This window comes from Lithobates pipiens, unplaced genomic scaffold, assembly GCF_037356315.1.
Source record: "Lithobates pipiens isolate NorthernLeopardFrog02 unplaced genomic scaffold, aLitPip1_a1.2 Scaffold_22, whole genome shotgun sequence".
Classification (NCBI taxonomy): domain Eukaryota; kingdom Metazoa; phylum Chordata; class Amphibia; order Anura; family Ranidae; genus Lithobates; species Lithobates pipiens.
Genome location: NW_027507784.1, coordinates 138,489,856 through 138,503,303, shown reverse-complemented (window position 1 = coordinate 138,503,303; position 13,448 = coordinate 138,489,856). Strand labels below are relative to the sequence as shown.

The following is a 13,448-nucleotide window of genomic DNA, read 5'->3' as shown; positions in this document are numbered from 1 at the left end:
GACCATTGGCATTTATTACAGCTATCAATGCTATAAAAATGCATTGATTACTGTAAAAATGTCACTGGCAGGGAAGGGGTTAACACTAGGGGGCGCACAAGGCGTTAATGTGTCCCCTAGTGCATGTTCTAACTGAAGGGGGGAGCGGACTGACTAGGGGAGATGACAGATCGTTGTTCATACTCTGTATGAACAGACGATCTGTCACTTCTCCCCTCAGAGAACTGGGATCTCTGTGTTTACACACAGAGATCCCAGTTCTTGCCGTGTTACGATTGATCACGGGAGCCCGGCGGATGACCGCCGGGGGCTAGCTGCGGGCGTCTTGAGGAGCAGCGTAACATGACGGCCAGTGCCATTCTGCCGCAGTATAACTGCGGCGGCCGGTCAGCAAATCGGTGAAGCAGGACACTACTGCACAAGAATATATGGGTAGCACGGAAGCATAGACCACTAGACTTATAATGTGAAAGATGATGTTACGCCGAGTAAATAGATACCAAACATGTCACACTGTGTAATTGCACAAACTCGTGGAAAGGCTACAAACTATGGTACCTAATACTCTCCATAGGCGACGCTTTACTTTTTTTTTTTTTTTTTTACGGTTACCAGGTTAGAGTTACAGATGAGGTCTAGGGCTAGAATTATTGCTCTCGCTCTGACGATACCTCACGTGTGACTTCAAAACACATTTATATATGCGGGAGCGACTTCTGTATGCGTTTTCTTTGCTGCACGAGCTCGCAGGGACGGGGCGCTTAAAAAAAAATAAAAAAGAAGAAGGGGGATCACTGGAATGTAAATATCCCTTGTGACAGTAATAAGTGGTGACAGGTACCCTTTATGAAGGGATCAGGGGTCTAAAAGACCTCCAATCCCTCCTTTGCACTTCAAACTATTCAGATCGCTGAAAGCGGCGATTCTGAATACTGTGTATATTTTTAAATCCGGCACCATTGGCAGCTGCGTAAACCGGAAGTGACATTGTGACGTCGCTTCTGTGTTTACATTCAGGAGACTGGAACTAAGCCGTTTTTCTGGCTTCGTGACAATCTCTCTCTAGCCGCCGGAAGTGGCGGATCGAGTCAGACTAGTGGGGGGGGGTGGAGACCATTTCTGTTAAATGCTGCAAAAGGGCTAATACCAAAGAAAGGGTTATCTGCAGGAAAACCAGATATAAAAAAAGAAGTGGTTTGAAAGAGTAGATTACATCTGTAAAATTGAATATTTAAGCAGTAGAGATATAGCAGTATCTGGGGAAGATGGATAGATTTTAAGGCTTCGGGGAAATATGTGGAAAGGATGATGGAGGAGGGCAACAGGGCTTGAAATAGAAGGGACGAGCGATGGCAAACCAGATAGGGAGTAGGGAAAGTATTGTATTTTGTAAAATCAGACACAGATGTTAACTGTATATTTTTTAGTTTTTGCCCATTTGTATATGTAAAAAAAATTAAATAAAGTTTAGAGGAAAAAAAAAAGAAAAAAGTTTATACCACGATGATGCGAGACTGTGAATGAACGTTCAGTTGAATAGTCTCTCGATAGAGATCTCTGAAGTTGTGAAATAATAATAATTTGCCATTTACAGTATACTATATGGCACCATTTTTTTTATTTAATCGGGTTGAATAAAGTTGGGTGCACCCCTGTTCATGGTACTACATGGTTTGATCAAGTGACATATCTCTTATATGTGTAGTATGACTGTACAATCTTCTCTAAAAAACTTTCATCAACTACGTAGTGCAAGAGTCAGTCTGGATATTAAGGAATGGATTGTTTAGGTATGTACTCATAATATATAGTTCGGATAAATCGAAATAGATTGCGTGGTGTATGGTCAGTTTTAGAGGGATCTAGTTGCAAACACAGATCTGGAAGTCTTACCTGTTTACACAATCATCTGCCTCTTGAGCAGATCCCAGTTTATGGAAAATAACAGATGCCACTGCGTAGAGTCCAGCATCCCCACAAAGGAAAGTGACATCTCGTTTGTTCAAGCAACGTAAGCTTTTGGTGGCATATTCCTTTGCTTTCTGCAGGCATAATGGATCCCCATACACCTCTGACAGGTGAAGATACAGTAAGGCGATTCCTAGGAGAGGCAGAGACAACATTAAAATGAATAGCAGGATTATGTATATGTCACAATCTCAGCTAAAACTAATATAAACATATGCTAAAGCAAATGTCAGCCCTATGTACGACTGTCCCATCCCTTTCATTACATCTTTGTATCTGGTTGCCCAACTTCATAACCAGCTCTATACAGGCTGCAAGTTACTTCATGTCACCAGGCCTGAAGCTAAATGGGCATACACAAAGACCTTGGAGCACATGGACCAATAGATACAGTTGTTCAGATCCGCCTGTCAGTTTTTTTTTTTTTTAGGCGGATCTGAATGGTCACTCCATACATCTCTATGGAGCGACGGATGTCAGCGGTGACATATACTCCGACATCCAAACCGCTCTGCAAAATCCAGACGGATAGATGTTCGATTTTCCATCAGTCTGGCGAATCAGATTAAAAACAGACAGGCGGTCCATAATCATCTGATCCCCCCATAGAGGGCAGTCTCTCTAACAGGTCCGTCCCTGCACAGACTTGTCATCCGCCAGCTCAGCAGGGATCAACGGATCAATCCCTGCTGAGCAAGCGGATGGCAAAATACGGATCCGCAGGTTTGAAAGGGGCCTTAATATATGTGTGCTGTGGAAAAAGTAAGTGCACCCTTGGCCTCAGAAACTGAGATTGCCCCCTTTAGTAGAAATGGCTTCTTGTAGTTTTGCACAAGTGCACACCAGTCTCTGACATAGACTCACACATTTCTTCATGCAAAATTCCTTCCGGTTCTAAATGTGTGTAGGTTTGCTAGCGTGAATTGTTCCTTTCAGCATAACACATACCATAACATTTTAAGAGGATTCAAAATCAGGACTTTGACTAGGCAAGTCCAGAACCCTCCACTTCTTTGTTTTAAGCTATTCCTAGGTGGATTTGTTAGTGTGCTTCAGATCTTTATCATGTAGAGACTTCCAAATCTGGTTCAACTTTCAAATAGGCCTTACATTCTTCTCATAAATCACAATTTGATACAATGCAGAATTTATAGTTGACTGATGTTTGCAAACTGTCCAGCCCTGAAGCAGTGAAGAAACTCCAGGTCATAACATTTCCACCACCATTCTTCACAATTAGTATGAGGCTCTTCACCTGAAATGCTGTCTTCCCTCTGCAACAAACATGTCTACTGTTACTGTGACCAAACAATTCTGTCTTTGATTGATCAATTCACAGCACATTGTTCTAGAAAGCCTGTTCTTTCAGAGGGAGTTATGCCACGATTGAAAATAGAGCTAACACCTCATATGGCAATAGCAAAGAGAAAACCAGACCATAGACATATAAGGTTTAAATATGACAGGCTCCATCTGACTACTCCCTAAAATGCCACCCAGAAAACAAATTCTAATTTCATGAATATGATGTGGTATGTAGGGGTGAACTCATCTCTTCCATATGTCAAATGTGCACTTTTGATACCTTAGATCAGTGGTCTCCAAACAAATGTGGCCTCTGCTTGCTTCTATCCAGCCCTTGGGGCACTATTGTTCGCAGTGCTATGTAGCACCATTCCTTCCACTGACACCAACAATAAAGGTGGCATTCCTCCCAGTGACACTATAATGTGCCATAATTCCTCCCACTGATATAAATGAAGGGGCACTAGTCCTCCACCCAATACCATTGACGGGGGCACTAGTCCTCCACCCAATACCATTGACGGGGCACTAGTCCTCCACCCAATACCATTGACGGGGCACTAGTCCTCCAACCAATACCATTGACGGGGCACTAGTCCTCCAACCAATACCATTGATGGAGTGCTATTCCTCCTCCTACTAACCACAGACACAATTTTTTTTTTTTTTTTTTTAACATTCACTGACCACCAAGCTTAGTTTACTCCCACGGATGCCAGGACATTTTCTACTCCCAGTGGCCACACTCTGGCTCCATTAAATTTGAAGGACAGTAAACTGGACCTTCATTTAGAAAGCTTAAGTTTAAAGTTTAAGATCCCTGCCTTAGGTTATAGGAATGAATACACCACGTTAACTGTATATGTAATTTGTTCAAGTATATCATCTTTATCTCTAGGCAATAAAGATCTAATATTTTCCTGCCCAAATATAAAAAAAAAAAAAAAAAAAAAAAAAAAAAAAAAACACAATTTTCTCAGGGTGCATTTATCCTTTCATGTGACTGTATAAAGCAATAAAAAGACAGGGGGCATAAAATGTATTTATCCCCACAGAGATCTAGGAGCAGTAGCCATGGGATTTTAACATTTGAATTTGTTAATGTCATTTTAGTCATAAAGGTTGCTTGGAAAAGTAAAATTCCACTTTTGCATAGAAAAAACAAAAACAAATCAATACTCTTCAGGACAACTATTGCACTGACACCATTTAGTAATGCACATTATTTGCACCAATTTACACAGTCAAGCTACTACCCTCTGCTATAACTACACCACCAGTCCCAGTATTGAAAAAGAAAAACTCCAAAAGATACAACAGCAAGTATGACTTAAAAAAATAGGATTTTTAAAACAGCTTACCTGTAAAATCCTTTTCTTTGATGTACATCAGGGGATACATAGCCATAGTAATAATTATGTGGGTTATATCAGACCATCAGGTGCTGGACACTGGCACGCCCATTAAGGTGTGAACTTCCCCCATATAACCCCTCCCATTACTGGGAGTCCTCAGTTTTGTAGCCAAGCAATCAAAGTGTATAAGAAGAAGGGAGGGACCTCTGTGTCCCCTGATGTACATCAAAGAAAAGGATTTTACAGGTAAGCGGTTTTAAAAATCCAATTTTCTTGTCTTACATCAGGGGACACAGAGCATGTGGGATGTCCCATAGAAATGGCAACTGAAGGGGGGGGGGGGGGGGGGGAGGAGACATAATCAAGGAAACAGGAGGCCAGAGGACTCATACTGCAGCCTATGCTGTGCCCAAAGGCAATACCCTCATAACCTTTCATTTCGATTTGGAAAAAAATAAAAATAAATAATAAATCGGATAAACGTCTGAACCAAAGATCAATAATGCGGTCTTACAGATCTGAGCCATAGAGGCCTGATGATGCACCACCCAAGAGGCACCAATTGCCCTGGATGAATGTACTCTTAATATGAGAAGGAAGAATTTTCTCCTTTAAGCTGAAGCTTGATCAATCACTTGAAAAATCCATTTGGAAAAAAGTGGATCTTGACGCTGCCTGTCCATATCTTGGACCCTCTGGCAGTACAAACAAAACCTGTGTGGTCACCCTTAAACAGATTCTGATCGCTCTTACAACATCAAGAGACTGTAGTGCTTTCTCTTCCCCAGATTAAGGCTTCTGGGAAGAAACAAGTAAGAATAAGATCTTGGTTTAAATGAAAACCTGTAACAGGTTTGGTAAGAATTCAGGATGAGGACATCAAACCACCTTGTCCTTATGCATGATAAAATATGGCTCTTACAAGACCGAGCCGTTAGTTCTAATACTCTTCTAGCAGAAGAAATGGCAAGCAAAAAAGATTATCTTTCTTGTCAAAGAACTGAGAGAATTTCTCGTAAGGTTCAAACAGGTGATTTAACAAAGCCGACAAGACCAATTTTAAATCCTAAGGACTTAGAGGTGCCTTGATAGGGGGAATAAACCGTGTTACCCCCTGAATAAGCTACGCACCAAGAGTGGGAAGCAAGAGGCCGTAGGAAAAGACATCGACACAGCCTGGATCTGGCTCTTGATAAAAGTCAAGGCCAGCTTAATTTCAGATCCCATATGCAGGAATCCTGCCTAATGACATACTTCCTGGGGAGCCAACCCCTGGAACCATAACAAGAAACCTATGCCTTCCAGACTCTATAGTAAGTGATTCTGGAAGCCAGATTCCTGGCATTAGACAAAAGTAGACACTACTGAAGGAGATCACAAACGATCTTTTATAGAGTGGGATTCAACAGCCAAACCTGTTAAACTCCTTGTCCGTAAAGTAGGATGAAATACGATCCAAAGGACTTCAACTGCCTTCTTTATGATCTCGATAAATTAAGATCTTCTGGGACCCGCTGGGGCCACCAGAATCACCTCCTTCTGTTCCTGCTTAATCCTGCCGAGAAGGCACGGAAGTAGCAGAGCTGGAGGAAATGCATAGATCAGTGAGAACTGATCCCATGGGAAGACTAATGCGTCTGTTCCGCCTGCTAGTGGACCTCTTGTTTGACATAAAGTTGTCGACCTTATTAATGAATCTGGACGCGAATAGGTCCATGTCCGGAGTACCACATCTGACATACTGCTAGGAAGATGTCGGGGTAAAGAGATCATTCTCCCAGAAATGATTGTGGACGTCTCAAGTAGTACGCCTGAAATATAAAAAAAATCCGATAGGCAAGGAGTGTTGTGTTCTGCCAAAGCTAGAACATTATTCACCTCTTTTTGGGCTGCACGTCTTCTCGTGCCTCCCCTGGTGATCGATGCAAGCCACCGCTGTGGCTCTGTCAGACTGAATCCTGTCAGGACAGTCCCGTAATCTGACCACCATGATTCTATGGCCAGATGTACTGCCTGAAACTTCCTATACGGTTTAGGAGATATTTGCCCGAAGACGGGCACCGCTATCTACGGCGCATGCGCCGTAGACAGCGGCGCGTAGGCGCACTGAGTGGGGCATAGTCGATGGCGGCAATGCCGCGAGTCTTGGCTCCCGTGCGCATGCGTGGGAGTGACGTCATCGCTGCTCCGGCGAATCAAAGCGCCGGAGCAGCGAGATCCACGGAGACCCACCAAGAAGATGGACGCTCGGAACTACAGGGGACAGCGGTGACTTCGCTGGCTCCTGTGTCAGGTAAGTGACACATAATGGACTACTATGCGATGCATAGTAGTCCATTATGCTTTGCCTTTACAGGGAATGAAAGAGGAAGTAAACTCATCAGGGTTTACTTCCTCTTTAACACCTTGCAGGATAAAGATTTTCCCTCCTGCTGGATAACAACCACCAATTTAGGCTCTGACCTATGTTGGGAGCCAAGCGTATTGGAAACAAACAAGACCTGAATCCTCTTTATGCCAGACCAACAAAATGGTGTCTTGAAGCAGTCTTTGAATAAAACTGCTCGTAAGGGACGGCCTTGATGGAGGCCACCATTTGCCCTAAAAATCTCCTGCAGCCAAAATTAAGGAATTTTCCTTTCCTGATAAGTGGAATTAGTCCTACAATAGAACCGATTCACGTCTGGGGTAAAAATACCTTCTTCTGTATGGTATCTATAACCAGCCCCCAAGTAACCTCCTTGATGGTTTGAAGGGCAATCTTCCAAGGCTGAGAATCCAACCTAGAGATATCAGCTATCTACAGCTGAGATCAGACTCTGGTTTTAGACCTGAGACTGAATAATCTATTCAAAGTAGATCTTCTAATAGGCTAGGACCGCTATGCCTTGAGCTTTTAACCTGGCTAAAGGAGGTGCCAGAATCTTTCAGAACGCTTGTAGTGTTGTGGCTAAGCCGAATAGCAGTACCACGATTGATAAAAATAATTTTATAATTTCAAACCGCAGAGATTTTTGGTAAGCGGGAAACTTTGGCACATGGAGATATGCAACTCCCCTCCTTGCAGGATGGACACAGCCGATCGAATTATGAAAGGATCGGATGTTTAAGTGCCAATTCAGATCTCCGAGATCTAGAGTGGGTCTTACCTCTCCGCTTGGCTCTGGGACCTTAAAAGGTTTGAGCAAAAAACCCGTTCCACTAAGGGAATCTCTGATATCACCGATTGGGATAACAGCTGATCCAGAGACCAGAAAGAGACACTTCTCTCTCTTTTTTTTTTTTCCCTGGAAAAAAGGAGCATTCTTTGAGGAGACGGGCACTCTTGCATAAAGACTGCCGCATCAGCAGCCCCAAGGACCCCACAGGCAGCACCCAAACAGGATCCGAACCCCGGACCCTCAGATCGAAAGCCAACTGGGCAATCCGGGCTCTTGAAACTCTAGATGTAACCTAGAGAAGAAAAATCGCAGAAATCACTCTTAACATTGTTCCTGCCAGACTTTTAGAATCGCAGAGCCTTTCCCCTCACTCAAACGAGTGGGGGCACTCCTTCACGAGAAGGCCTTAGCATTCTGCTTCATGGGCTTTCTGCCCCAAGATCCTGGTGCTGCCCCTGTCGAGACTGCCTAAAGGCAGATACCCCAGGCATTAGGAGAGGCTGCATGATTAAAGGAGAACTGTTTGAACCTCCTTTATTGGTGAAGAGAGCTTTACCCCTTTTGGATGTACTTATCCACTCTAAATAGTCATACCCCAGGAAGGGACACAGACTGGCTAAGGGTTTTCACCTGGTGCTTCGGCTGATCAATATCTCAGCCATGGAGCTCTGCAAAAATGCACTAGTCCAAGTATAAGCCATAGGGCTTAAATTATCAAGTCCTTCATAGTATCTATGAGACACAGTGCGTCAAATACACCAGCCCCTTTCCAGGCCTGATGATTAGGCAGAATTTTCAGGTATCTCACACCTGTTCCTTAACCCCTTGGAGTCCACATTCCAATGCATTAGCATGACTCAAAATGTGCTCCACCACAATAGTGGAGCAGACATTAAAGGGTTAATGGACTGAGATACTCCAATTGCAGCCAGAACTGCAAAAGACATCTGGTCTTTAAAAGCAAAATCCAACCTTAACTTGCTGGATCCTTTAACATCAGTGCATTATCCACTGGACATGCGAGACTCTGCTCACTGAGGTGATTGCAGCATTAATAGCTGGAACCTCCCATTTCTTTCACAGAAATTTTCCCATTCAGAATATAGAAGTTATGCATGAATAGGAAAAAAACATCCCCAGGTGGGGGAGGTTCAAGTGAACCCCATTAGCGGTCGATACCTCAAGAGCCTGTGGCAATCAACAAAAGGGTTAAGTAAGGGAGTAGACAAACACCTGACTTGTGTGGCTACTCCCTCCCTGTTAGGATCCTCTGAAGAGGAAAAATAAGTAACTTCCAATATTTGGGAAGATCTACCTGATCCCCAGCCTCCTGCACCTCAACAAAAGGGCCCAGAGGACTAGATGGGAATCTGCTATGTTTAGTCCTACTATGGAGAGACATCATAGCAATAATCTTTTAAATGGTAGAAGAAAAACATGTGTGCATGAACTACACAGGGACAGAAGTGTTCTACCCTTGATGGCTTCATCTGACTGGCTGTATTTTTCTTTTTACCTCTCGGAGGAGGAAGACAGACATTCTTTTGGAAGGGTTTTTAGTTTGTTGTATACCATTAACCCCTTAGAAGGGTTCCTGGTCCCTTTGTCACTCATAGCTTACAGTACAAAGCAGAGGCAGTACCAGCAAAAGAATGTTTCACTTGCTAGGCTATAGTACAGTACAATAAATGCTATTAATCCTAGCTATACAGTACAATGCAAAATGCCTGTGTCACCAAACCTGACCAGCAACCACTCTGCTCTGTCCCTCCACTGCCAGGCAGTAGCTTCTCTTGCAGAGCTCCAACTACTTCCTACACGTGTTGCCGGCGTCTGACGCCGTTTAGCCATGCCCCCCCACACGAAAACAGCCCCCCTTCCTGTTTCAAAGAGGGAAGCGAATCTCCCGCGTGAGCACCGGCATCATGGCGGGTGGGCGGCGGTGGGTAAATCCTCCGATCGGCGAGCGCACGCGATTTGCCAAACAAACAAAACACACACACACACACACACACACACACACACACACACACACACACACACACACACACCTTTTTTCCTTTTTCTTCTTTTTTTTTTAAAAAAGAAAAAAAGAGGCAGCTGGCTGGCATTCAAATAGATCAAAATCACCAAATTGGGGGCCCAGGAAGTGATCAGACCCCCCCCCCTCTTCATACCTGAGGGTCTGAGCTGGCTTGAACGGAGAGGAGAGTGGAGCTTCTGCTATTTCCAGCGTCAGAATGGTGAGTGCTCAATACAGCCTCCAGTGGTGACACATAGACATGACATAACAAATACATGGAAGGAGAGATTCCTTGCAGAAAATCTCCCCTACCTTTCCTCGCCACAAGGCTTTATCAGAGATTAAAAAACAAAAACAAACAAACAATCTTCGCCCTTCACAGTAGGCTCCGAGACCTTGAAAGGAAACCTTCAGGAACAGGGGTACACTCAGGTAATCCCGCAATCCTGGACCTGCAAGAAGACCCTGCCAGTAAACTTTTATTGGCCTCACTACCAAAAAGTACTGGATCCCAGGGCCCAGCTTAAAAGCATTTGCAAGCAAAATCTCGTGTCTTCGGATGACGAGGCCTGGGTACCGTCCATTTAGTCCATTACGGAGACATCAGAACGAATCCGGTCAGGATTGCTGGCTCTCATCAAATGATTACTGCCCGTGGAGCTCAGTACACACATCCTTACAGGTGCTCAACACTAGACACTGGCGAAAAAACTGAGTACTCCCAGTAATGGGAGGGGTTATATGGGGGGGAAGTTCACGCCTTATGGGGCGCGCCAGTGTCCAGCACCTGATGGTCCGATATAACCCACATAGTTATTACTATGGCTCTGTGTCACCTGATGTATGAAAAGAAATTAAAAAACTCATCACAGTAAACCCAAGGGAAGTTCTGGGGGATGCCTGAAAATTGCACCCAAGCCCAATCACAAAATCTAAATAAGAAAAAAAAAAAAAAAAAAAAAAAAAAAAAAAACTACAGAATACTTCCGGTGTTGCTACTATTGCAAATATGTGACAAACATGTTGGGGGCGGGCGTGGCCTGACTGGAGTCCAAGCTGAGGCTGCCATTTGTCTCAATTCATGCACATTGGTCTGCTGCATGATGTGCAGCTTAGGGATGTTTTCCTTTGACATTGCTTCACAGTCCTCACTGCTTCTGCCTAATCAATTCTCTAGTCTGCTCTCATGCAGTAAAACAAATTGCTTGTTTATGAACCAACAACAAAACCAGGGACACGCAGTACATGTGTAGAAGGCAAAGTTACTCTAAAGCACCCATACACACTCAGATTTTCTGCTGATCCCTGCTGAGGGAGGGCAACAATTTTGAAAGAAAAAAAAAAAAAAAAAATAAAAAAAACACAAACAACACAACACACACACACACACACACGTTTTTTTTTACATTTTTTCTATAATAAATATCCCCCTCAGTTTAGGCCGATACGTATTCTTCTACGTATTTTTGGTAAAATCGTTTGATTGGTTTGCGCAAAAGTTATAGCGTTTACAAAATAGGGGATCAGTTTATGGCATTTTTATTAATACATTTTTTTTTTTTTTAACTAATCGCGGCGATCTGCAATTTTTATTGTGACATTATGGCGAACACATCAGACATTTTTGACACATTTTTGGGACCAGTCATTTATACAGTAATCAGTGCTATACAAATGCAACGATTCCTGTGTAAATGACACTGGCAGTGAAGGGGTTAACCACTAGGAGGCAGGGTAAGTGTTAAGTGTGTCCTGGGGTGTGTTTCTAACTGTGGGAGGGTGTGGCTACATGTGACACGTCACTGATCTCTGCTCCCAATCACTGTCACTAGGCAGAATGGGGGAGATGTTTGTTTACATTAGTAGATCGGCGATCGTGGGTATCCCCGCGGTGATCGAGTCCACGGGACCCCCGATATGACTCACGGAGGTCCCAGATGGCATGGCGGCAAATATAAAGGGACGTACCTGTACACCCAGTTGCCTGTCCATGCCATTCTGCCGACATACATCGGCATGCACCGGTCGATAACCGGATAATGAGGTCAAACCATAGGAGTTTCAATCTGTATGCAATCAGGCAGGCCCTTGTACTACATGGTTTTGGTAAATCTGAAGACAAACATCAGCAGAAAATCTGATAGTGTGTATGGGGCTTAAGAGCAAGGTGGCATTTTCCTACATCCCAAATGAATTTATTTTCTAGGTCTGCGTGTTAACATTTAAATAGGTTACCTGACCAGCCTGTGTACACAGTGAAGTCGCTCGGATCTGCAGATTTCAGGCCATGTTCCATGTGTTGGAGAAGCTCTCTGATTTTATTGTTCAATAGATGTTTAAAGTCAGGAGTCAGCTATGAATAAAAGTGAATAAACTGTTAATGAAAAATAGCAATTAGCTGAAAAATTATTAACACAAATTTGAAACGGGGCAAGCAAATGTGTGCTCTGCTAATGCATAGTATAGAGGAAAAAAATAAATAAATAAATAAATAAATAAATAAAAACCCACACACACCACATATTTTCAATACATCTCTGCAACACTTTTCCCCATGTTGTATCCATTTAAAATTCTGCAAGTATAGAAAAATACAGAAATCCGGTGAGCAACAGTGCCTTAGTGGCACTGAAATCCCAACCAGTGTTCTCTAGTCCTGCTGGCAGGACTGACAACACCCACCCCTCTCTGATAGCAAACATTAATATCTTCCTCAGCCTCTCTCAGAGCTTGCCAATACACTATGAGGCCGATTTAACATGTTTGTTAACCCAGAAAAAAATAATAATAATAATAATCCTGTTCCCTTAAAGCATGTTATACCGCACAGTCCCTGTGCTGTGTCATTTGCACCCCTGTAATACCTGGCTTATCCTGCCCGGCTATACCTTCCTCTCTGCAAACTGACCACAGTAGATCATGGCTGCTGAGCCCTGACACCGTGGTAAGTTTACTTGCCTCCTTCATCCGCAGGCCTGCTTTATCCTCCTCTGTACACACACACACACACACACTGGGGTATATAAATACTTTTGATCAGGATCATTTGGGTATTGTGTTGTGACTACGATTAAAAAAAAAAAAAAAAAAAAAAAGAGTAAAACACAGTTTATTGATAATAAATGGCTTCAGCCAAACACTAACCATGGAGTGAAAACAAGTTTTTGTGTTATTCATATTCTCTGAAAAAATAGCCAAGAAATCAAATTCTGCCAGGGTATGTAAATGTACGAGTACAATAAATCTATCTATCTATCTATATATTACACACACACACACACACACAGTATCTCAAAAGCGAGTACACCCCTCACATTTATGTAAATATTTTATGATATCTTTTCATGTGACAACACAGAAGAAATTACACTTTGCCACAATATAAAAGTGGTGAGTGTACAGCTTGTATAACAGTGTAAATTTGCTGTCCCCTACAAATAACTCAAAACAGCCAATAATGTCTAAACCGCAGGGCAACAAAAGTGAGTACACTCCTAAGTGAAAAAAAAAGTCCAAATTGGTCCCAATTTGCCATTTTCCATCCCTGGTGTCATGTGATTCAATAGCGTTACAAGTTCTCAGGTGTGAACGGTGTGTTAAATTTGGTGTTATCGCTCTCTCTCCTACTGGTCACTG

At 43.1% G+C, this 13,448-nt stretch overlaps 1 protein-coding gene across 2 annotated transcripts in view; it reads right to left on the bottom strand.

Moving 5' to 3' along the window:
• The window catches only part of LANCL1 (LanC like glutathione S-transferase 1), a 63,479-nt gene that overhangs the window by 39,017 nt on the left and 11,014 nt on the right, over nt 1-13,448 (bottom strand). For both annotated transcript variants that reach the window (XM_077448350.1, XM_077448351.1), the window contains exons 3-4: nt 12,048-12,165; nt 1,894-2,101 (exon numbers count right to left, since the gene is read on the bottom strand). In XM_077448350.1, coding sequence (XP_077304476.1) covers nt 1,894-2,101; nt 12,048-12,165 — 326 coding nt within the window. The remainder of the gene's footprint in view (nt 1-1,893; nt 2,102-12,047; nt 12,166-13,448) is intronic.